This window comes from Neolamprologus brichardi, chromosome 1 (assembly GCF_056152115.1).
Source record: "Neolamprologus brichardi isolate AB-2024 chromosome 1, ASM5615211v1, whole genome shotgun sequence".
NCBI lineage: Eukaryota > Metazoa > Chordata > Actinopteri > Cichliformes > Cichlidae > Neolamprologus > Neolamprologus brichardi.
The window spans coordinates 16,625,301-16,651,850 of record NC_142104.1 but is presented as its reverse complement, the minus strand read 5'-3'; the positions used below and the strand labels follow the sequence as shown (position 1 = coordinate 16,651,850).

The 26,550-nt window shown below is 38.3% G+C and overlaps 1 protein-coding gene across 7 annotated transcripts; it reads right to left on the bottom strand.

Moving 5' to 3' along the window:
* Positions 1-1,122: 1,122 nt before the first annotated feature.
* On the bottom strand, positions 1,123-20,304 carry ppfibp2a (PPFIA binding protein 2a). 7 transcript variants are annotated; one of them, XM_035904813.2, is made up of 23 exons: positions 19,795-20,304; positions 17,628-17,714; positions 16,482-16,595; positions 14,704-14,835; positions 12,803-13,099; positions 12,418-12,510; positions 10,272-10,383; positions 10,046-10,078; positions 8,607-8,668; positions 7,895-7,973; positions 7,619-7,743; positions 7,426-7,493; positions 7,283-7,343; positions 6,898-7,036; positions 5,854-5,977; positions 4,427-4,555; positions 4,000-4,150; positions 3,692-3,803; positions 3,113-3,201; positions 2,809-2,931; positions 2,229-2,354; positions 1,911-2,099; positions 1,123-1,822 (listed from the first exon to the last, which is right to left on the bottom strand). In XM_035904813.2, exons 1-23 carry the CDS (start codon positions 19,840-19,842, stop codon positions 1,601-1,603), a joined length of 2,715 nt encoding a protein of 904 aa, XP_035760706.2. In that variant the 5' UTR covers positions 19,843-20,304; the 3' UTR covers positions 1,123-1,600. The 7 variants fall into 7 exon arrangements, with proteins under 7 accessions (XP_035760706.2, XP_035760708.2, XP_035760718.2 ...); XM_035904815.2 differs by lacking the exon at positions 10,046-10,078; XM_035904825.2 differs by lacking the exon at positions 12,803-13,099.
* Positions 20,305-26,550: the final 6,246 nt, after the last annotated feature.

The window sequence follows — 26,550 nt, the reverse complement described above, 5'->3', positions numbered from 1 at the left end:
CTGCTTTCTTAGTCCTCACTCCTGCATCCCTCTAATTTCCATTTAACATGGATCAATTGAGTGGTGTTACACTCTTGTCAGCAGGATTAATTTATTTATGAACCTGTCATTTATAATCATTGATCAGGGTGTTCTCTGTTAGAGAACTAATGATATGCAAAGGTAAAAGATTCACTAATTATTGTGTTTGGTCTAATTGAGGCTGTGTGCTTCTGCAGGAAGGTTAAGAGGGAAACTGACTGCTGCCCCAGAAATGGTGGCAGAATCCTAGTGAATTCCCTAGCTCTGCAACCATGTGCAAACACACCAACACTGAGTCAGTTATTTAGCCTTTATTTAGAACTCTGACCAGCACTGTCACTGTCTAGGTCTCATTTAGAAAAAAGACAGCATTAGATGAATTTAGGCAGTTACTCATCACCTGTGAGCTGCCTTAGTTTGGTTGAACCTACAGATGAAGGCATAAATGTTGTTTAGTCATATCCATAGATGCATTCAATTCAATTTTATTGCATCAAAGTCAAACATTGTTAGCATCTTGATCTTCAAGATTAATAGACAATGGATTTTCCTTTTCCTAAGGTATTATTACAATTGTTTTGGGATGGGTGGTTTGTGAATCGGGTCGGGTCAGAAATAGTTGCCATGGAAACTTTACAGAGTTTCCATTTTATTTTATTCTGACTTTACAATAAAGCCACAGAACATTTTTCTGCAGATAACAGTTACTTCACAATGACTGCATATATTTACCCCTATATATGCTTTAGAGGATGCTTTAGAAAAAATATTTTAACTGTGTGAAAACTATAAAACTACTCCAATATAGAGAACATTAGTTCTTTGATGAATTTGTTAAATCGTCAACAAAATCAAAACATGCACTATTGCACCATTATCACCTCCATTAAAACAAATATTCAGACTTTCTCATGATATCAATTCTTTGTTTCTTATTAGTGGGCAGTCTTTAGTCTCTTTAAGTCTTTAATTATCAGATGGCATCACAAATGAAACGAGTGTTATGGATTTTATTTTTTATTTTTTTTAATATAATACAAGTTTTAATTACTGCAAATGAGGACAAAATTGGGGTTCTAGGTTCCCATAAACCAACAAGCCTTATTTGAAGCTGCAAAAAAATGTTTAATCAGATTTATACAGAAGCCTTAAAGGTAACTTTAAACATTTTGAAGGTAGCTGATCCGTTATTACACTGTACAAAAATCCACATGTGCAACAAGAAAAGATCATCATTATTCTTACTAAGGCTAAAGAAGTCTACATACAAAATAGTTGATAAAATGCTTAAAAGCAAAATTGTAAGCCTTGGAATTCCACTGTATAAGGAATGCAGAGTAGCTTTATTAAAACAATTCAAACACTGTCATTAATCATCACCTTCTTAAGATGAATATTATCTAATTAGATAAACATTAACAACAATTAACAATTGCTAAATACTGCATCACAGCCCTTTCAGCAAATCACAATGCAGATGCATCATGGGTAAATGTCTGCATTAGAATTTCCGCTGGATTTATGAACTCACTTAGATATATGTGGGGTGGACAGCATGGCGTTCCATGCTCTATTTTAATTATTGTTTGGGGCCATTAGTTTGAGCTTTGATCCCCACTTGTTCCTCCCTCTCAGCCTGTCTGTCCAACCTGGGGCTGAGGCCTCTTTGTGCTGAAGATGGCAGGCGAGAAACTCCATTTACTGTTAGTGCTCCACTGTCTATCGGGCAGATATAGTCCGCAGATTCATCAGGCTTCCTCTTTCTGAGGTGACTGAATTGAGTGAAGCCCAGCTTCTTCGGCTAAAAACACACAAAAAGGCCAATGTATTAACAAATAATGTTGATTATAGGCTGCATAGTATTTCACTGATTTAAATAGTGATCTTACCTTTACTTTTGCGGTTGTAGTGAGGGGCACATGGCCCGTAGCATTGCCATATTCCCGTTTCTCCTGCATGGCCTGAAGCCCAACCAGAGCAGAAAATGCAGTTGCGAGATGACGACGGAGCAAAGTCTTTTGCGGAGGAATATTTAAAAGCAGGGCCAAAGTCTCTGAGCTGAAGCGAGGCTCCAGAATCTATGTTTGCCAAAGATAAAGGCAACATAATGAACTCTCTGCTCCTATCTAGTATAAGCACATACAACTGGTACGATCGCAAAGAAACAAATCACGCTTGTAGACAAGCTCAAAATTTACATGACTTACAATCAGTCCACCGTGAACACCGCTGCCCCGTAGATTAGGAGCATACTCAGCTAGGTCAACTGCTCTCAGCCACTCCATCACACAATGGTTAGACCACTGCACTACTTCTGAAGGAGGAGGATGTTTCTAAAAGCAAAATTAAAAAAGAAATGAAAAAAAAAAAACCACCTTCTATTATACATGTACGTGTGTAAAACTTATTCTAAGCACATTAAAGAAATACATAAACAAATAGTCTTGAAGGCTTTTGAAAGCAGATATAAAATTAGATGCTTTATCTTGACAAATATTTGACAAATATTTGTCGCCATCTTGTGGGAAATGGATGCGATTACATCAGCCAGAGCATCACCTCCTAAATGTCTATAGAAGCTTGTTATATCTGAGCTTCAGCTGTTAAGGTTTCAACAGTTTTTTTTGCAAAGAATACTGGATAACATGAAAAAGTAGAGTAATTGTTACATAAACTCAGGTGACAAAGGAAAGTGAAAAGAAAACCAAAAAAACAAAACAACATAATGTGTTGATTCTACAGCGCTCGGGAACTCTATTTGAGGGACACAGCTTTCAAAAGTCCTACCTCCTCCACTGGCCTACGTCGAAGACAGTTTGGGTTGAATTTATTGGCATGAAGCACATGAATTGCGCACTTAATACTAAGATGGTGGAGTTGGCTGGTAACCTTTAGAGTCAAGAGATCATTCTGTCCGAACAGGAAAACAAAAAACAAAAAAGAAATATCAGCATGAGCACAGTAGAAAATCTGTCAATTCATTATAATGCACTTTTTAGGGTTTTAAGTTATATTTTAAAGCCAGATGAATGTATTTGCTGGCCACAAATTACAGAAAATCTAAAGCAGTATGTGTAAGATGAATCCTTACCACTGTGAGATATTGTATCATCCGACCATCTATTCGAGCTTCATGGAACTGGTCTTTATACTGTGGCAATCCAATATCATCCAGCCAGCCTGAATTCATGTGTAAAATTAAAAAAAGAATCAGTCAACGTCATTCATTCACTTTAATGTTTTTTCACATGTTTAAAGCATGTTCACTGGAGCTGCTTAGTTAGAAGACGTTTAAGAGTTTAGAGGGCAGGTGTCGAACTCCAGGCCTCCTGCAGGTTTTAGATGTGTCCTTGATCCAACACAGCTGATTTAAATGGCTAAGTTACCTCCTCAATATGTCTTGAAGTTCTCCAGAGGCCTGGTAGTGAACTGATCACTTGATTCTGGTGTGTTGACCTAGGGTGATATCTAAAACCTGCAGGACACCGGCCCTCGAGGCCTGGAGTTCGACACCCCTGGTTTAGAGGGAAGGTTAAAATTGCATTTACAGTTACAATTGTTTTGGTTTTCTTTGGTTTAATATTCTTGTTGGTATGGTATTTGTAGATCTGATTTACATGTGAACACATAAGCCTGAGAATTTGAAATAATTCCACACAAATAGGCTTACGGGTGACCCAGATGTGGTCCAGCTCTGAGGACTTCTCTATAACTTTAGTGGTGAATGCCCGCAGAGCGAGCTGCAACTTCTTCCTGTGCAGTGGATTCTTCATACCCATCTCCTGAGGTTACAAAGAACAGTTTGTCTTATCACACAAATACTGAGGTATTCTCATTTTCTCTACACATGCAATTCTGATGAAGTCTAATATTTAGACATAAAAATGAATTTTAATTTAAGATATGGAGTGTAACTGATTTCAAAATTTGAGATTTGTTTTTTTATGTAAATAGCTTGTAAGGGGTTTATATTCTGACCTTCTCAAAATCCTGAGGTGTGGCAGACAGAAGTGTTTGTCCATTTTCAACCCACTGTCTGGAGAGACTAATGTACTGGCCCAATCCATAGTCCTCTAGCCAGCCACACACCTGCTCCTTGGTCCACTGGCTGAATGGAATATTCATATCACTGATAGGAAAGAAGTTTTAATAATGAATGTTAAAAATTGTTATTTTATTAGGAGAAGTTTTTTCAAATTGCCATATTTTCAAGTATTTATGGTAATTTTATTAAACAACGAATTAGCCAATAGTCGTGTTTCATTGTAGCCATTTGGGAAATGGTGATGAAGAGGATGTGGCATGAAAACCACAGCAGAATATTTTAAAACAGCAAATTACAAGGGTCAATTCAGAGATACATAACCCTTAAAATACTGTATTACAAGATCAGATAGCGCTTTACCGTGCTGAGTCAAATGATTCAGGGGTTCGGGTCAGTCTGGGACCAGCAGTCGCACGCAGTCCCCCTCTTCTAAATTGCCCAGAATCTGGATCTGTAGCGGGAAGGCCTCCAGACTGTGTTCTTCTAAGTCTGTGTGGAGAAGAGAAAATTATGTGACTAGAAAAACTGCCAGGTATTAATTCTCAAAGTAATGTTTTTAAAATATACAGTTATGTTGAAAAGAAAGCTTTCAAGGTACTCTATGCAGTCCTATGAAAGAGTAAGTACACCTCAACTGCTTCCATAGAAACTAAGAGGGCCAGTAACAGCCAGATGCTGTTTATCAAATGGACTGGACTAGTTGATCATCAACAAGTGTGAGCACCTCTGTAAAAGGGAAAAGTTTAGGTAGTTTGCTGGTCTACAGCAGTCAAGTGCATTGATCACAAAATCTTCCCAGGAGTAGATGACCCAGCAATGGCAGTCAGACAATGCAATGTTACAGTCCTCCATTCATAATATTCATATCAAAATTGATAGAAGCAAGTGTCTTCTTTCTAAAAAGAACATAGAAACCTGCTTAGGTTTGCAAAGTTTCATTTGAACAAACCAAAAGAGCTGTGTTCTTTGGACAGACCCGACCAAAGTGGAGATGTTTGGTCAATGTTAAAGCCAAATACAGCATATCAGCACAAACAGCTCATAAAAACTGTCAAGCACGGTAGTGGAGGGATAATTATTTTACCTTTTTAACCACAAGACCTGAGGAACTTGCATTTATTTAACTCCTCTGGAAAAAGAACAATAAATCAAGTTGTTGCAGTGGCCCAGCCAAAGTGCAGACCTTAACCTGACTAAAATACTGTGGTAAGACCTTTAGAGAGCTGTGCCCACAAGACTCAATGAACTAAAGCAACATTGTAAAGAAGAATGTGCCAAAATTCCTCAACAACAATGTGAAGTTATTGTTTCTTGTTTCAAATAATATACCAAATCACAGGGTGTACTTGGTTTCACAGGACTGCGAGAGTTTGATCAATCTTTTTTATGTGACTGGAAACAGTTATCATGTATTTTTTTTAATCCAAAAAAAGAAAACAGAATAGCAAAAACAGAATATATTGTAAATTTAATTTATCAATTCAGTAACATCTTTTTCCAGTAACAGCTAAAAAAGTCTAAGTCTAAAAGTAAAGAAATAAGGCAGAGTGCATACAAGTATTTTTTATAAATATATATGTACATTTAAGACATACATCCTATAAACCATTGGGTACATGCCATGTTCACATAATTGAATGTGTTAATATATCAATCAATCAATCAAACAATCAATCAATCAAACTTTATTTGCATTTCTTAGTTGTTGTTTTTTTTCCGGCTATCTGGCAGTCATTTAGGTTAATGCACTGTGTATTTGATGTATTTATGTATGCTCCCAAACTCACTTTCCCCAGAGTCTCTTGAAGCTCCTGTTATTCTTCATGTATTCTGGTGAGCCCACAGCTCGCTGGCCAGAATGAACAGGGGAAGTGTCACTTGAGGTGCTGTCATCACCTTTCTCCGGCTTTCCTTTGGGAGGATACAAAAACCACAGTAAATGTTATGTAAATTACAAAGTCAAAATATGATCCAAAGCGTCTTCTACATGGCCAGTTAAACCATAAAAAAATTAAAGATGCATTTGAAAATTTGAGTTTATTCCGATAATATAAGCAGACAAAGCTCCACTGTAGTCCTGCCAAATAAATCATATTTGATTGATTGCCTCTATGGATGATTAAGCCGTTTCCTGTAATTTTGGCACGATCAGCGTTGAACTCCTGATGATGAACGTGGTGACTGAGTAAAAACCCATAAAAAGCTTTTTGTTTTTTTCCTACATTTTCATAGCAAAGAGGACATTAAGAGCAAAGTGGTGCATGCAGGGTGGCCGGCTGCTACACAGTGCTCTATTCAGTAGAGAGACTCAGAATACAGGCCATTGAGTTCAGCAAATAATTCATCAGTTAATGCCCCATGAAAAAGAAAGGGATTAGAGGCAAAATTTTACAAGGTCTGATCTTTATGGTAGAGGTAGAGGCTACAGACAGTCATCTCACTCCAGCAGACTGCAGCAAAGAGAAATCAGGGTGGGGCTCAAGTTAAAATTGGTCAGTCGTGCTGTGGACGGGTGGAGCTGGGATGAATGTGGTCAATCAGAGCAAGAGAGAGGGCGTGCTCAGTATGAAAGTCTATACCATGATCCATCTGCTCTGTCAGGAGGCTCTGCAATTAGCTATGATCAAAAGTAGCCTGGTCGACATAAAGTGGTTTCCTCCAAATATGAATACCGCCTTTACTCATGGGAATTACAAGGCTATCGCCTTTTCCATAGAAATGGAGAACGGATTCTGCAGTACACCAAGGTTCATTACAGAACACCAGCCAATATATAATAAATAACCATAAGCAGCAGTCAGGAAAACTTGATTTAATATGCTGGGATTTACTTTGGCTTGAGTCTCCGTCTTCACTCCCAGCTGGAGACCTTTGACTCTGTATTTCACTGCTGCTGTCTCCGATCCCATTTTGTTCTGACAGAGAGGAATTCACAGGCAGCGTGTGACTTCTCATTTCACTCGGGCCAGTCTGGATGAACAGAGTAGATACAAACAGAAAAGACAGTGACTTTTCTAAATGATAAAAGAAATATGTAAATAAATATAGAGTAAATATAAATATAAATACATCTGTAAATAAATAATTAATTGTGATTCTCTTATGCGTTCATCAGAAACAGTATAGCAGATCTTAAACTATAAAAGAACTAAGCAGGGAAGCATTGTGAGCTAAAACATTGTTCATATGAATTGTATCACATTTTAAGAAATATACCTTTTGCGCAGTTCCATTTGTTATGTCATTCATGCTGCTTGATAAAGTCTGTACTTCTGATCTGTGAAGACAATCACTATCGATAAATTCCGTCCTCCTAAGAAATATTGGAACGATCCTTTAATGAAAAGCTGCTGCACTACCTGGAATCGCTGTCTTTCTGGACTGATGAAATCGATGTCTGCTGGGATGCAGAACTGTTTGTCGAAGCCTGCGGTTAATAAACATTTTAATATACAATTAAAATAATTAGGCTGGGCTTATATTGAAATATTTAAGGAACTAATCGATCAGCTCTTTTGAGACCAGCAGATTAATTGATTTTTTTGCACCCACTTCAGACTTCACATCCTCCGATTTTGCACTCGAGGTGTCACCATTCTTCATCAGACCCTGCTCTTCTTCTTCACTGCTGCTTGACAGGCTCCTGCCATTCGACAATGTGCGGACAGCAGATGGTGCTACAGTAGCAAAGAGAAGGATTTTGTATTCCACTCAAGCAGTAGAATCCATTTCTCTTTAAAACAATAACGCATGATGGGCTTCATCACACTGACACGTCATAATATAAGCACTGCAAGGGAATGATAAAGCACTGAGTAAGCTGATTACCTTGCCTTGCGTTACTAGAGACCTCTCTGAACTGTCTGCACTGGTTCAGGAGCAGAGTGAGCTCTTCAATACGCCGGTCCTGCAGAAAACAAGGTAACAAGTGTCCAAAGTCCATAAAACACAATTAAGATATTTATTTAAGGTTAGGAAACACCCATATGGACTACCTGCTTCATTCAGTTACTGACCGATATACTGCACAAATGTTTTTCCTCCACCATGTGGCCTTTAGATCAAAGTAATGGATAGAGATTGTGGTAACCAGCTGCATGGAGTGTGTGTTTTTTGAAGTGGTGCCCATGCCCGGTTTTGCTATGGTTCTCTTAATGTAGCTCACTCCAAAATTAGGCTTGGCAGAATGAGGCCTGCTTAAGTGTGGCTTTTCCTGAAATGGCCTGCCTTAGGGTGTGGGTACGTGTGTGTCTTCGCTGGTGTGCCACATGTAAGTCAATGTCTGTGGGTCTTTAAAGTCGAAAATACACTTGGAGGGAGAATACAAAAGCCCCTCTGTGCTATAAATGGTTGAAGGGGTGTTGCCTTTTCAAATGACACAGCCCAAAAACTGTTACACTATAAGCTTCGAAGAAGCAGTGATGTTAGCATATCCATATACAGGCCAGTAGGACTGTAAACTGATGACAATACAGATGGTAGCTTTTACTCTATAATCACAGCTGGGAAAGGACAGGTTTACAGGTCACCAGTAACGTACCTTTTCATCATTGGCAGCTGCCAGTGATTTCATGCCACTCCTGAGCCTCTGCAGTTCTTGATCTATAAGGAGAAACCCCAACGCTGATTATAAATCTGTATAGGCTTCTGCTCGTGTCATATAGATTTTGATATGAATAGATCTTTTTAGTAGCATATAGTTATTTAGAAAACGAGGAAAGGCGCAAACACATAAATCAATGATTTATTCATCACGAGAGTTCTCCCAACCATTTATTTTTAAATTCATCGAAGACTTTTTTAGCCATCAATCATAGTTTGAGTCTGTGACCACCTATTGTGAGAATATGATTAATACTGAGTTTTAGTGACATTCAGACTATCATTCATGTTTTTATTTCCTCTTGGATCTTTTTACTGTATTGGTCTGTTAACAGGCTTCAGTCAGAAAGCATTAAAAAGACTTCAGATAGTGCAAAATGCAGCAGCCACACCTCTTTCACCTCAGAAAACTGAACATATTGCATAAGTCTTAATGACTCCACACTACTGCCCAGTATTGATTTTAAGATTTTACTTATTAGCTTTAAAGCCCTTCATGGCCTGACCCCAGAATCTATACTCAAATTGCTCTTCCCATGCCGACCGGTGCGCAGCCTCAGATCCTCAGGCAGAACCTGTTTCCACCACACGCTCAAAGACAAAAAGCTATCAAGCGTGTCTTCTTTTAAATCACTTCTAAAGACTGATTTATAGCGTAAGGCTTTTTCATAAATTTTATCCCTTTCAGGTCCCGTTCAAGAAAGGCATCAAGTGTAAAAACTCTGCCAAATTAAAAACTGCAGAGCCCCCCATTGTGTCACCCACTTGTGAATAATGGAGAAATATAGCTTCTTGTTAGTATATAGTTTATATTTTTTTGATAATCAGTGGTTTGCTGCATCTTATTCTTTCAACTTCTGTTTTTTTATGTTGCATTTGAAGTTATTTTTTTTACACTGGAATCACACTATTTCCTATTCTTATTTTTGATGTTGCACATTAAGAAGTAAATTGTTATTGATATAATTATTGTTGCTGTTGTTGTTATTATTAGTCACAGACACATCTGGGCACGCAAACACAGGCACTTTTGCTGCAGCGTTTGCAATCATATGGACAAGACTATGACCATGATTGTACCAAGCAAGTAGCCCAGAGAAGCAGTTATCTATGACAGACAAAAATATATTATATATATACAAAAATATTATTTCTTCAGGAATCGATAAAGACAACAAAGAAGTGAAAGGGAGGAGAGATGCATCAAGTTATTGAGGAAACAAGCTGGTGATTGTCAAAACCGCCCCTCAGAGCAGAAGGAAATGAAAGATAATGAAACAGAGAAGCATGTCTGAAGAAGGGAAATAAATGAGAGATCAAAAGTAGACATGGCCAGTGGGTTTAGAACAATTTTCATTATGTACTGCTCAGGCTTACATTTGGTGTTTAGTCTCTTCCTGTACAACTCCTCTGAGAGAGAGAGAGACAGAAACTCATAAGACAGTTTACTTAGGGCTGAGACTGGCTTTTTCCATAGTTGTTACTTTAACTGAAAGTGCAAACAAGAGTCATTAACTGTGTCACCTATCAAGTTGGGTAACTTTGAGTGAGACGCTGTTGTTGGCAGGTCGGCTGAGGGCTTGAGGCTGGCAGCTTTGCTTACCTCTCTCTGTGCTCTCTGTGGTTAAAGAGGGTCTGGCCAGCAGCTGAGAGTGCAAGCTCTCAATCTCAGCGTTCTTACTGTGCAGGAGCTGCTGAAGGCTGCTGATCTCTGCCTGTGGGTAACACACAGCGAGAAATAAATGCCAGTAGATGACGTGTACTGTATGTGCTCTTTAAAGATTGACACCTAAAAACATTTCCACATTCATAAAAATAAGATGTATGTATGTATTTCAAGTTTAAGTGTCAGCACATGTCCTCGAGTGAAGCCCAAAACCTTTTTCCACCATTGCTTATATATGAAAACCCACAAGAAGGCACGTAAATATCACTTCTCTGATGTTTAGAGTACCAAATGTTAGGTCATTGCTATCTGGAGTTTATAGGTTGTTTTGAAGCAAGTTACAGAAGGAACACACAGATGGCAATGAAATTGACTCAAGCTGATCTGTTTGCCTGTGTTTTCTATCAGCATGCGTGTGGAAGCAAACGAGCAGTGGAAAATAAACTTCATATCTCAAATACTGATCAGGACATTTGGCCCTGATGCTAGTAACCAAAGATTCCACCTGAGAACTGTAAGGAAAAATGTTTCTATAAAATGTAGCATTTATTCATTATGCTATTCGGCAGATTGCAATATGTTTTTGAATAAGAGAGTATATTAAATTATAATAATTATTGTCAGCCTCCCTTGAGAAATAAATACCCTAAAGTCAGTCAAGGTGTAACTATACAGCTTGCCAATTACCATTTACAGCAGCTTGTCTGTTGTGAACAAATAGATCTATAAGGGAATGAGCAGACGTGCCCTTTGAAACCAGATTTGCAAGGAGACCAAACAAGTTGACACCATAACAAGGCATATTTAGCATTTAGACGTGTATAGTTATTAGGGGTGCAATGATACTCGTATCGATATTGAACCATTCGATACAGTGCTTTCGGTTCGGTACGCATATGTATCGAACAATACAAAATTTTTAATTTATTTTTATCAACTTTTCTTTTGACGATGCTGTCTGTGTTCAGCACTCAGTGGATCTGCGCTCGACAGTGCAGCCTTGGCGGAGTAGTCGAACGCAGATTCACTGAGCGCAGGGCAAGCTAGCGAGACAGAAGTTAAGCTCTCCTTGCAACATGGCAAATTGAACGTCCCCCACCCTCATTCAGATCTGGCGTTTGGAACTATTTTGGTTTTCATGTGACGTATGACCCTGAAGGTAAGCGCATCATGGACAAAAGTAAAACAGTATGTTGGATGTGCCACGCAATGCTCAAGTACATGGGTGGGAACTACTGCATTAGCGCAGTTAGCTCGTTAACGTGTTGGCCGTCCAGCCCAACGCACGCCCGAGTCATTTAGACAGCAGTTAGCACATGATTCTCCTCATGGGGAGCTGATATGTTTAATATGCTGCTGAGAATATAGTCCAGAAAAAGCATATAGTATAGCTTTTATTTTGGAAAGAGCCATTTCTCTGTAATAAACTCTCTTTTCCAAAGATGAGTGATTTCTTGATCAGATAGATTTCTTTTTTTTATTACTTTGTTGTTTCAGCAACATTAAATTTAAAAACTGTACTTTTGAGTTAAAATATATATTTATAATTTTAATAAATGACAAATTAAAAAGGCATGAACATTTTCTTTTTTGTATCGAAAAAATATCGTACCGTGACACCAAAGTATCGAACCGAACCGAACCGTGAATTTTGTATATCGTTGCACCCCTAATAGTAAACATACATAGCAAAAAAACACAGGGAGAGATGTAAAAATAATGGGAGTGGTAGAGATTTTATCATAATAGAGGACAAATGGTGAGAGCAAGTAAAAATGGGAAAAGTCTAAAAAGTTAATATCATTAAATCACTCCAAATTACAACAATAATGATTAAAGAGCTATTATTAGGTATATTTCTATCATGCTTTAACTTAGAAAGTAAAATAGCTTGCAGTTCCCAAATAAACATAGGTGTCTGAGAATGGGAGAACATATGCAAAAAGGAATGACTCACTTAACTGGCAGGAACATCAGATTGGACAGCTTTTAGGAAAGCTGAGTGGACAGTTAGTGGTGGAATTTGGGCAGTGATGGTGTAGTGCAATGTCCACACAGCACATAAACCTGAACTTTCTTTTACCTTTGTTGCTTTGAGTTTCTTCTCGTACTGTAACTTCTGATCCTCCAGGTGTTCGACTTTGTCCTTGAGAATCCTGAGTTCCTTAAGCAAGCCCTGTAACAGAATGTGTGAGAAAATGAAAAAAAAACAACTTTTAAAAAAGGATTTATTTATTTATTTATTTTTTTGTTTTTTTTCACACAAGACACAGCACACTAAATGCAGCTCTTAACCGTGTCAGGCACTTATTCGTTTTGCTGGTTTTTCTATAGCGACATAAATGCTGTTGAGGATGTTTGGTGAGCGGTTGTTTCATTTGCATCTAAACCTAAGGATCCCACACACCAGAGTAAGACAACGCATGCTGTATGCAACAACAGAAGTCATGCAAGTAAGCTATGCCTACACTTTCTCCTCCGCAGTAGTACTTTTGCTCTGCATCTGAACTGCCCTCTTCCAGGGTAGTTGTGTTTCCATCGGCCCCGTTTGGAGTGTCCTCCAGTTTGTTCATTATCCCCGAGGTTTTGTCACAAGGCACCCACAGGTTTGAATCCTGGCTTTCAGAAGACTCAGCGGGGCACTCCACAGGAAGTCTGCTGTCATTTGGGATCTCCAGGGCCTTTTTCTCCTGGATCTTGCTATTGATTTCCTTCTGAAACTGATATATTTGCTCCTGCAGCTCACTAATGAAATTCACTACAGTCTGCCAGATGCAGTGGGAGAGAAAAAGATTGAGAGAAATGTTTAGAAAGAAAAGATGAAACATTGTGGGGCAGGTATCTGTCTGTCTGAGTGTGAATATATATTAGTAGAAATTAACCTTTTCAACATTTTTTGATGTATTTCAGGTAGATATGTAGTCTTCAATAAATACACGTTTAAACCTTTGAAAAACATACGTCATTGGTTGGTTTCCCAGTGTCAGTCTCTTTTCAAACGGGCATTGCTAAGCAGTTGTGTATGAACATGGGCAGCTATTTATGTTGATCATAACTATATCGCCATTTTCAAAAAAAAAAAAAAATGTTATTTGCAATGATACATTTCAGTAGGGGTGAATAATTCAGAGGTGATGCCTGTCAGTGTTCCTTCAGAAAGCAGCCAAGCAGCCAAGTTATGCTGGGACTGTGGACAGAGGAAGTCTCATTTGAGGTCCAGTACAGCGGATATGACAGATGATCCAGAGCGCCTTGATGGCTAAATTTAACTGTGAGCTAGCTGGCTCTACAGCAAGGAGGCATGTGTGGAAGCATGAATATGTGTGGGCATGTTTGTGTAGTAGAGGCAGCACGTGGGAGACCATTAAAGTATGTTTTTTTCTACTCTATTTATTCTAAGCAGCTGGGAAAGTTGGATTTAGAAAAGCAAGTGAGAATTAAAAACGTAACTGTAAATTAGTTAAAAACTGCAATCTGTTAAAACACATAGAGCTTTACTATGGGTTTTTTTTTTCCTGCTTAGAAATAACAACCTTTACAAAATTCAAAAGTCTTCAAATGATCTTTTTTCCAATATGGGGAGAATGACCTACTCAACCAGTAGACACCACCAAGAATAAAATTCTCTGGGCCGAAGCCTACACACACTCATATTTGGCCTGTCATCCACCATGCCTGAAGTCTTCCAACCTGAGGACACAAAGAGTCTTTGACCAGGAGTGTTTTGACAGTAACTACATACATTACAGTATCCTGTCTAGTAACAGTCCTGCTTTCCCTGCTTTCTCTTTCTAAAGTCGACACTGAATGCTCAGAGGTCTATTGGTAACCTAACACAGTAGCCTTAAGCAAATACAGGATTCAGTTGAGACTGACAAAAAAAACATTAAACTCCTTGGATACTTTTTTTTTTCCTGTATACCTTTCCCAGGAACAACAGAGCTGGGGTTTGGTTAAATGTTTCCTTTCATCTGTCCAGAATGTGTTTACGATCTTCCATAAAATCAGCAGCAGACTTCAAGGCTAGATCCATCAGAACACAAAGCAGATTTTTGTGTTTACCTCGTCATACCAGGAAGACTTCAAATTTCCAAGGACTGAAGTAAAGTAGAAGCTGATGAAGATTTTAGATAATCTAATTTCTCCTGTCCCCACCATTTACAAGGTGAAATGATTGATAGCTTACCAATTAAATTGAACAAGTGAATCAACTTTTGGTAGTGCTTAATATGGCTGCTTTTTGCTTTTGGGTATATATTATCCAAGAGAAAATGACAAAGTGTTGACTTAAAAAAGTACATTTAATTGGAGTGTAAATATCTGGTGATATCTGGTGAATTCTCCTGTTTAATTTAGTGAGAAGCCATACCTCTGCTTTGTGATGCCTTTCACCCCCATGGCCCTGTTTTTCTTCCATGTCTGCCAGCTTTAGTTTCAGGTAGGACACCTCCCCCATAAGACTCAGCTTCTGGTTCTCCAGTGACGCCCTATGCAGGAGTTCCTGTCATCAACAACATTCAGCAAGAGCATGAAGCAACACAAACAGACATACACAAATACATTATCCCCTTAATACTTACTGAACAAAGCCAACATTAAGCATGAGACACAGCGAACTACCAGCTCTGTAATGACAGTCCCTTCTGGTTTTAGAAGCTGTTTGAGAGGCTAAATATACACAACCCATGACCACTATTTATAATGCCCATTTCACAGCTCACTCAAAACACACAGCACTGGTGGAGAGAGTGTGTGTGAGAGAGAGGTGGCTAAAGCATGCCAAACATCCTTGAACAACATCAAAATAACTTAATATCTTCAACAGGTGCTTTTGTCCTGTAAACAGCTGCCTATCAAACCCAGTGCTAAGAGAGGCTGCCACTAAATGGTTCTGCGAAAGTCTGTGCTCAATGGCTGACAGGCTTGAGAGTCAAGCCAGACTATGCGGGCAGATGTATAACTAATTTGGTTGATGTCAAGCAGGTGCTAAATCACTTAAAGCCTAGAAATAATCATCGGAGGCAGGCAAACTGTACATATGGATACGTCCATTTAAAAGGCTGACTTTGGAAAGTATCTGAAATTCTTCCAGAGTGCACATGGAAAATATTAGAGCTTTGTCACCAGAAAGAGATTTGCGGCTCAGGTCCAAAGCCTCATAATGACCATGTCTCCAAGAAACCATTCCCGGCTGCCCTTTGATACTCTGCACACTCGGGCAGCATGACACAGACAGTAGACATTGCAAATCAAATTCACAGCTAATCAGGTAGCTAAGAAACACTTCTGGCACTCTTGAAATTTGTCAGAACTGACTGAAACAGTAGAATGGAGCTTGCACTGGATTATAAGAATAAAACATACTACCTTGTTCATTTTCCAATGTCGGCATGAAGTAAAGGAAACCAAAGTGTATTTCTTTCATGGATGCTGTGGTTTCAGTAAATTTTCATACGTCTATTCCATTCAGCGTTCTCTGCACTGTTTAACAAAGTCCTTGAAAGTATACACACTTGTACACTTGTAACTCTTAAAGGAGCACCACCTCATTTTCTTTTTTCTCCAGCCCATCTCTCCACCTTTTTCAGCTGTTCCTCCTTCCTCATTTGTTCCTTTCTTCGTCCCTTCCACCCTCCCTCTGTTGTTTTCTCTCTCTCTCTCTCTCTCTCTCTTTCTCTCTCTCTCGTCTCCTCTCCCTTTCTTTCTCTTTTAATGCCTGTTTGCAAGCAGTTCTGGTGGTTATAGATTAGGGGTGTGGCTACTCATGCTATAATCACCTGCCCAGCCAGACTAGTCTGGCCCTGCATGAACCAGACAGACATTCTGAGACGCTGTCCTGGAATGAGTCTGAGCGTCCTAAATATTTTGGTTGCTGGGGTAATCTGCAGCCAGATGCACTGGAATCTGAGCAAGGAATTTCTTTCCATGATGCTGAACTCATCCCAAATAACATTCTGAAGTTTATGAGAAAAAATTAATTAAATGATAGAGGGACAGTCTGATGCCCTGTCCCGGTTAATTATATAGTGGTAACAGTATTGAAATAATAACTTTTCATACCTTATTTTGTTCAAGCAATAAAAGTCAAGTATTTAGTACAGAGAAGGATTTGACAAAAATGAGCATGATTTAAGGCCAGTTGAATACCTGCTGTAACATTTCCTCTGTGGAGTTGAGTTTGTGCCGATGCTCCATCAAAGAACTCTCTAAATCGCTGATCTTCACCCCCTGCGCTTCCACCTGGTCTGTCAGCACACTCACCTGTGTGTTTTTGTGAAGGTGGATGGAAAGATATTAGACATGAGGATGTGTTTTCTAAGCAAAGGCTGGAGAATGAAATGGTTTTAACATTGCTTGGATGCGAACTTTATCACACAATTACAGCCTGGGCCTAGCATTCTTCAGGATTCATATTTTCTCTTTTACTACAAAGTTTCTCACGGTGCACTATTTATTAATATCAGCTTTTCTCAGTTAATGACTGCTGCTCATTTTTGTTGACATTTCCACATCTGTGCCAGATCAAACTGTGTAAACATTTCCTTTTCAAAGAAATGAAGGTTTTTTTGTGCCGGGGTAGGTGCTTGCCACACTTCAGTGACTCCAGCAATTTCAGCAGAAACCAGGTTAAATTTAAATCTGCAGAGAAACTATTAAGGCCACATAATAGCTAATCATATGCCAAAAAGCTGGCCCAACCAGCCAACTAGAACGGATTTTCCAAAGAAATGTTTCATGCGCAGGCTGAAGAAACAAACAAGGCATCTGACTTCTCTCACACACACAGCTACAGCACACAAAGGTGCTAGCCTCAACCTGTCTAAGACACACTTGCCGAGCAGTCTTGAGTGCTAAACACACCTACACATACACTGACAAACAGATCACACAGAACAAGACATTCAAGTGTTGTAACGGCACCAAACCCACTTTGAGACTGTTACTTCACCCACAAGTTGAACAAAAACACAATTACGCAACATTTCCAACACAATACTGAGACCTACCTTTGTCCTTTCACCTTCCTTCTCTCACCTCTCTTCTCTAACACTGCTATCTGATACGAGCGCTGATTAGATTTACTTCCTACTGAATGTGCGGTATCATGTGCCCATTTTCTTTTCTTTTTTTATGCAGAATCATACAGTGTGGAAGTGATTCAACTTTATTGTTACATATGTTGCCAGTGCAACAACCTTTTCATAGGTCATATACATTTTATAAACAGAACCCAATGGAGATGTGTTCAAGATGCATGAAGCAAGTAAAAAGCATCCAGAGAAATGCCTGTACCTGTAGAATTAGTGATTCTTTGTCTCCTTCCAGACGGGACAAACGCTCCTGGTAAGACTCACTGTTAGCGTTTGAATGGAGGTTTACCTTCAGAATACAGGGCAGCAGTTAGGCTCACTAGTTACACTGCTAACTGAGAGTAGCAGCACAGTGGGTCAAATCTGTCTTCTAGCACACAACACGCACGCACACACACACACACACTTTGTATTGTGTCTAATGTGTGTAATGTGTGCAAAGACTGTAATAGGTTTAAAAGTTCTTATCTAGCATTAACATTTGTGTAGAACATTTTTTTACCAGCTGATTACTGGGGGGAAGTGTTGGCTGACGTCTGAGTTCTGTTTAGTCAGGGATAATTCAGAACCTTTAGTGTACAAGGGCAGTAAAGAGCAAAATAACATGTTGCTTACAGTCTTCTTGGTTCCTGGCCTGATTAATTGTGTTAAGTTAAAACAATACAACCCTGACATTCAGGTCATTCTCCTAACATATGTGGGACAGGAACAAATTGTTAGGGTGCCTGGGTCATCAACCCAGTGTTTTGTGTTTTTGGTTCTTTGATTTTGTTTATTTCATTATATTCTAGCTTTGTCTTATGGGTTATAGGATTATTCTTAGTTTAGGTTCTGTGTGTGGGTTTGGCTAGAGTTTTAGTGTTCTGATTTTCTCTCTGTGATCCATAGTCGCTGTCTCCCCTTCTGCTGTATCCCCATGTAAAGTCTGCATCTCTGTGTTATGTTTCCTGTTTTACTTTGAAAGTCTGTGTCTCATGTTATTGTATCAGGTTTTGCTTCCTTGGTCTCGTTAGCCCTGATTTGCCCCAGCTGTGTTTCCCTCCTGTTTCCCATTCCCTGATTGCCCCCTCTGTGTATTTAAGCCTTGTGTTTCTCTTCGTCAGTGTTGTGATCTACCCGCATTTCATGCTGTTTGTTCTAGCAAGCTGTCTGCCAGTTCAGGTTGTTGTTATTTTCAGTTTAGTATTTGTATTCTCAGTTTTGGCAGTTCTCTGTTTACCATCTAGCAATAAATCTGAGTTTGAGTTAACTTTCTTCCTCCGAGTGTCTGCACATTGGATCCTCCTTGCCATCACTACTGCCTGCACACAGCCTCAACATACAAATAATGCTATAATGATATGAATTGTCTCCATGTTGTTTAGATCTATACACAGCATTGAAACTTATCTCCAGGTGTTAAAAGTCCATATATGTTCTTTAAAAAATAGCATTACTTAGCATTATTACTACTACATTCAGAAAAAAGACTTTTTGAGGCTATCTTGGGAGTAACTGGAAAAATAATCATTTCTTTTAACAGTGTTCAAAAGTGAGCAGTCATTTCTAGTTTTTGAATCTTTGTGTTTTCATAGTTTTGATACAAATGTTATGTTATGTTGTTTTTTATGCATAAACAAGCTGAAAGTAACATTGCATTTTCACACAGTATTATAAACGTTAGTAATATCTATACAAACATTTTTAGATCACCAATTTTCCCCTTGCAGATTCTTAAAAAATACCAAACATATGATTGGCTTGTAGGATTGGCATGAAAAGGATTCCTATAAGAATTCAGTAAGAATTCACCAAATGGGGGCAGTGATAAGTAATAACTTTAATGGAAGCAAGATGGTATGTGCTATCCAAAGACTCTATAGGTTAAAGAGTCAGGAAATGATCTCACCCTGGTTGTCCATTTATTATTCTCAAATAGTTTAACATATGATGCAGAAGTAAGCTCACTAGTCAACCTCAGTTTGCTTCACTGTTAATGATTCTGTAAAAGTGTTTTTTAGCTTCTTAAAAACACTTTTTGCAACCAACTTTTTTTAAACGGAACATTGAAAAATTGAAAGATTTTCTAACAGTCGCACTTAAACTAAATGGAAAACATTTTTCTAATCACATACCAGATAAAGACATTTGGTATTTTTGATGCTTCATAGTCATTGCCCCCTTTTCTGCTCCACAAGGGACCTGTGTGTTTAAGACGGCATGTGTTCTGCACAAAAGCTAAACACATCTTCCCTCAAATTATCTACCATGGCAACGGCAATTATACTGTAAAAGCAACAACACTGCAAGAAAATAAACAAACAAGACCCTGCAATTTTGGTTCAGTATGAAAGTAAGAAGAGTGGACATGCAAGTGGAAAACATCTTACCTTTCTGAGCCAGGCAAAATGTTTGTAGAAATCAATATCATACTCCATTCTGCAGGCCCATTACACTGCAGGTCTGACTTTTAATGTTAAAAACTGAAAGAATTCAGCCCCTGGTAGAAACCAGAACATAAAATCCATAGCGTTTTAAAAGAATGGCTCTTTACTGTGCTGCACTCTCTATCTCCTACTTTTATAGAGCCTCCACATTGCAGTTGCAGAGTGTGCAGAGAGGATCTAGGTCCGTGTGGTTTGGAGTCTGGGCTGCCTGAGACTTTTAGAGCTGAGCTGAATAAGTCAAACTATGCCAGTTGGCTGTACTCCCTTTCTTTCTTCTTTTCCCTTTTTGTACTTCTTTTTAACTGCCCCTCTTTCTTTCTCCTGTTTCTCTAACACATGTACTGCTACAGTGTTTACCACAACTCAGCATTTCCTCTGCATCTCATGTATGATCATTCATCTTTTTCTGCCCTGACTTCCTTTCTCTAGACTTCTCTCTGCTACTCTCCAGTATTCTCTTGCACTGTCTTAAGTACCTTCCAGCCTAGCTAATTTTGTGGGGCTTCCTAAAGGGGAACAGGGGAGAGGAAACTTTTTGCCACACATGCTTGTCAGATGTGGTGGAGAGAAAGAAGTCAGTACAGGCAAAGCAGAAGGGGAGGGGGCACTATAGGACACTGAAGGGGAACAAGAGCATAAAGTTTACAATATCGAACTTGGGCAGAAGCATAGTAAAAGAGGGCAAAAACTGTTGAAGGACAACACAGACAACTACTGCAGAAAAGGAAATGAAGGAGATAAGAGAGAATTAAAAAAGAAAACAACAACCAAAAAACGGTGAGCAGCTGCTTGTGCTTTAACCAGTAGCTCTGGATCTCATTAACAGTGCTGTTTGCAAAAGATCCTGCTTCCAGCTCACTACTTCTTCACAGACAGGAAAAAGCCCTCCAGGTACTGATGGCCAGGATCAAAGACAGCCAAATCATGCAGCTAATAAAATCCAAGTTCTTTGTAGCGCTAGTCCATGCCAAAATATTAGTATATTTATCAATTCAGTTCTCTTGTTGGACTAGAATTAGACATTAGCTTGTAAATATTTTATACTGAGGTATGGATTTGCATGCTAGGTGAGGTGTTATATAACTCTGTTATAGATGGGTGACAAACCTGGGAATCATTCATACTCACCCCCCCTCTTCCCAACCATTTTAATATAATATCTGCAGTATCATCAGATACTTGTTTCCTGAGAGCATCCTGTCCTTCCTCATTCCCCTGCCCCTCCAGCACTGCCCTGAGGGCCTCAGTCAGCTGAAGAGCCTTGAGGGCAGGATCCAAGGGTGGGGGAAGGGTCAACTGTTGACTGCATTCTGGAGACTGATAATCTTTGACATGTAACTGCATACGAGCACTGAACAGGCCTTCCCCCATTTTCCCTAGGAACACATGAAATCAATACTGTAACATTCACACAGCTTAATTATTTAACCATCCTACTAACTTCTTACAACTTCTTGGGTATTTGTCTTAGTACACAACTGATTAAGTCAAAGTTTCTAGGAAGCGCAAGTAAGAATAGTTCCAGAAATGACCTCTTGAGGGCACTAATATGCTCTCATGCAGCTTGCTGAATGTAAATAGCATCATACTTTGACTGTGGCTTCTTAAGTCCACAAATTAGAGGTTCAGCATGTAGTAGCAGTTAGTGTAATCACCATGTCTAAACTGCAGAAAGTTGCTTTCCACATATAATATCTGAAGTTAAATTAAAGGGCAATAATACATCAGGACATATGGCGGACATGGCCAGATGTATACTTTGTAAATATTGGTTTCTGCTGACAGAGTGTGATTATTAGTTATTGCACGTGAAATGGTTTTTCGCTGAAGCATGATAATGATCGAGCCGTCACCTCTATTAATAGAGCCTTGTTTTTTGACCCTTTGCAACAGCACCACTGTGGCTGTGACAAAGAGCAGCGACTCAAATGTATCACCTCTGTTAGAAAACACAGTTGGGAAGAAGCCAAAATGTAAGTCGTGGTGTTTGAATTTAGTATGCTGTGAGATTTTCAAACCGATGAGAAATATTAAAATTGCAAAAGTACTATAAGAATGAGAAAGAATTAAGAAGACAATTGCAAAAAGAGGCAAAGCTGTTATCTCATAAAAACAAACTGTTTTCACATTCTCTAGACTTGTCTCTCATGCTCTACAAATGCTTTAAAACTCTTTTATCTTTATCTTTAACTTGTTTTTCTACTTACTATGCAGAGATGTGAAGAGCTCACACTCAAATCATGTGAATATATCTGGTTTTATGCAAGCCTGCAATTACAAACTGGGCAGTCTTTTGGATTTCAGATAACATGAGTAGGGACCTCTTACCAGCAATAATGTCATCCATTTGCTCCAGGGCAGCCTCCAACATATGGCTGGCATTCGATGCCATGGCAACACGCCGTCTTATAAAGAAGCAGGAGATCCTCACTCACTGGTATGACTGGAATGACTGAGGGTGAGAGATGATCAGCAGTATGGCAGAATGCTGCAGACTACTCCTCTTCCTTGTTGCACTTAGATCTTTTTACAGCAAACGGCTGAGTGACTTCCAAGTAAATAACCTCCTGAATGTGGCTTTTGGGTTTAAACTTTCCTCTCATTTTGTGACCAGAGCCTTACCCATTGTCAGTTCTGCTATCCACAAAAAGACAGAGGTCATATTTAGAATAGTTCGTTGCTCTGTTTTCAGTGTTTGTTTGTGTATATTTTTGCTCTACAAAAGATATCTGTGAATTATTTCAATCGTGCTATAAAAAGTATAAAATCACCAATATTTGAATAAGTTCAAATTCAAACAGTTTGTTTTTTGTTTTGTTTTTTTGTTTTTTTGTTTTGCCACAGCTGAGCACATCAGCAATTTGGATCATAGTGACTAGTTTTGATTGACATTAATAACAGACGATATGATTCACAATTACACACATGGCCCAATGAAGCCAGTGAATCTGGAAAAAGCAGCAGCTGAGTGAGCAATTGCACCATTTGGAGTTTCAGTTTTGGTTATATTTTATTTAACTATTTGATGTCAGAGAGTTTTGACAGTCCCATGGGATATCTGACATGTAATATTAGGATTTATTGCCGCTTTCATCTAGCAAACCAGCATCAACAGCACAAGCCTGTTAAAAATATGTGCTCATAACCACATATATTATGATGAAGTGACAGGTTTTACTGGGGTAATGACCATCTCACACCCAAAGAAAACATGACTTTGTGCAGGAATGCTATTGCACGCATGTGACCCGATTTTATATTTTAAAATAATGTTCCTTTGTTTCAGTTTTACTAAACTCTATAAATAACAATGTTAAAGTTAAGTGCTCTAAGTTATTTATGAGCCTCTTACAGCTGAATTACACTGATTACATATATTGCAGCATTTATTTTATTATATTTTATTTGATATTGCCACAAATCATGTTGTTCTTCCATAGCTATTTTTTGTCTATGGTCGGTAACTACATCATTACCACCATAATTATATCTGATATAATCTAGCTTATTCAGATACTACGATTTACTTACTACCTGCCTTTCATATTTTATTTCTGTTTTTAAACTGTGCAATGCTATATACAAAATGGCCAACAGGGTGCGTCACTAGGCAAGGAAAATATCTTTATATGGAGACATTCAGCACTTAAAAATAAAAATAAAACGCTGAAATAACAAATCAAATTGAATTGGTTGAATTGACGAGTTGTTGCACTGAATGTAACACAAATCCAGATCTAAGTCTCCCAGTCTGGGTTCAGGAGACAGACACTCTCTATACTTTTGAGAATATTTTCAAAGCTTACCCTGTGATGAAGCTTATTGTGATGTCTGGATTAGTTGACCCTGTTATGCTGCTATAGGCTATAATGCACTAAGCATTTGTTTGCCACTCTTGTCTTTTCACTCTTGGTGCTTTTATATACCATAATTGCATGTCTTTGACTTTTGTGTCACTCCTGCAGTCTGCAGTCTGTTGTCCATGGTCTGTGTATGCTCGCTTCTTTTTCCACTCTCTCTCCAACAAAGCAGATGGCTACCCCTCCCTGAGCCTGGTTCGACTGGAGTTCTTCTTTCCCACCATCTTTGCTCATGGGATCATTGGATCACTGGAGTTCTTTCTTAAATATTGTTGGAGGTTTACTTTAAAATATAAAACAGATAGCTATTGTTGTGAACTGGTGCTGTATAAATGAAATTAAACTCATTGCAAGTATTCTGAAATTTGTGTATTTTATCATTTGCAATACAAAAATGCCAAATTCAGCTCACAGACAAACCTCTATTACCACCTAATTAATCTATTCATCTATCTTGAGAAAACACATGTCCTACACACTTTTATTCACAGTGTAGAACTACATAGTTTCTAAGTTCCCAGACCTCAGGTAGATATTAGATGCTTGGAGATTTGAAAAACTTGCCTTAGGTTGCAAAACCTAACAAACCATGTTAATGCCTCTGGTCAAAAACACCATCCAAGTCCACATAGAAATACAGAAATAAGGAACAAATTGAAATTTAAGTTTCTATTTTGTTTTTTCACACAGATCTTAATGATTTCTACAATCACACTCTTACTTCTTATGAATCTGTTATGAAGGCAAAGACCTAAAAGTAATTTGTTTCATGATTTCGAATGGGCATCAAGACCTTGCCAAATAATAGAAAGCTTTGTTTTGGAGGACAAAGGCATCACTTGCTGAGCTTTGAAGTATTATCATGTAATTTCACAGCAAATTAAGTGAAAACTTCTCATTTCTAAACCTTCTAGTTTTCTGCATCTTAAATTTTTTTGTAGGGTATGCAAACAGAATGTTTCTGTGTAGATTTAAAAACAATTAATTTCAGATTTCATTGATAATAAACGATTATTGGTTTCTATGTGCCTTAACAGGTCAGTTGTATAAGAAACCCTGGAATATACAGATTGTTTATTCCCAGCTTTGGTAACAAGAACACTGGAATGGGTTTTCAATAATTGCTTCACAGAAATTTGACTTGAGTCCAAACTTTATGCTTAATTTGCCAGTTATTAGACAATGACAAAGAGATGCAGAGGAGCTGCAGCATTGAATTTGTGCTGTTGACTCACTTAACCAAGTGAAAAACACCAGTTAGGTTTCAGTTTCTCTTTCACAGTGCAGAGAATTGATTGCCTTAAAGATCAACTACAAAGCCGTAGTCAGCTTGTGGGGTCTTAACCCAGGAGATGAACACAATTATTGCACAGAGGAAGATGGGAAATTCACAGAATAAAAGCTTGTACTAGAGCTTTGTTTATACGTATCTAACCCAGTCTTAAAACACAAACAGAACACAAAACTGAAAATGTTTCCTGAGGGCGAGATCATGACATTTTCTCTCAGTAATCCAAACTTCTATCTTTCAGGTTTATTGTTTTTGTTTTTTTGTCATCTTCTCTGTTCAGTTGTTCCATATTTCTCCCTTTATGTTAATTACTTACCAGCAATGCAGTTGTGATCAAAGAGGATTAAGGAGCAGAAACTATGATAACTTACTAGATGTAGGTTGCATATATGGATAACCTGCACTGAACCTGCAATGAAAAAACATTTGCAATATCTATTTTTTTTCCATAAATGTTCTTTTTCTTTGCTATTGCTGTGACTGTGCTATTTTATAATGTTTTACCCCACTTTTGTTATCAATCCCAATATTTCTGCAGTATTTTGTCTGTCCTGTCTCTTTCTTATTTTTTGTCAGTGATTTAAAAATACAAATGATGTACATGTGATTTAAAATTAAAATGACGTTTTAATCCTACAATCAGTCCTGGACTCCAAGCATCCAGAATCAGGACAGACTGAGAAACCTACTGCTCCAAATCAGCTGTGGTGTGACTCTGAGGAAGAGGTTTCCACCCCTGGTGACAAATCTGTGCAAATCCAGCCGTGTGTAAGAAAGAGGGGAGGAGAGATGAGCCAGGAAGCACCAGATAAGAAATGTCAAGGAGAACAGCTGGAGAATCGATGGACTGTTCTGTCTTCTTAAGGGACTGGTAGGTTTAAAAGTTTCAAATAACTAGTTATCTATCGATAATCCAATTTCTAGTTATTTTTAAAGTAATGTCATGAAACTGATATTGTATCAGTTTCAGTGGTAGAATAAGCACTCGGGTACTATTTAAAAGCTTCAAGTATAAAGGGCACTGAAAAGTTGTACATTTAAACTGATGGAAAAGTCTGTAAATGTCATTAACAACATGCACTTGAAAAAAAGTTGTCAAAAAAGTTATCATTCTGATCTTGTTAGTTGTTAAGTTTTTCTTGTCTTCCTATATTCACCATGCTTAGTCTGTGTTTCTGTGATGTCTCCTGCATTTAGTCAGTTTTGTCTTTCTGTTTACTTTGGCCTACCAAGCTCATGTATCGTAGCCTCTGTCTCAGTGCTAGTTTCCTGTCTTATTTTGATAGTCTCTTGTTCTGTGTGTGTTGTGTGTGCCTAATTGTTTATCTTGTGTATTACCTGCTTAGATTACTTTTGAACCCTGCTTTTTTCAGTCAACTGAATTTGCCTCATATAATATAGGTTTGTTCAAGTCTATTAAATCCTGTCCTGGAGTCTGAATTTTGGGTCCAGATTTCCCACAACTATGACAATACACTTATTTCTTAAAATGTGACAAAAGGCTGGTAATTTAAAGTTTTGTAAATTATATAATTTGACTTCGAATCT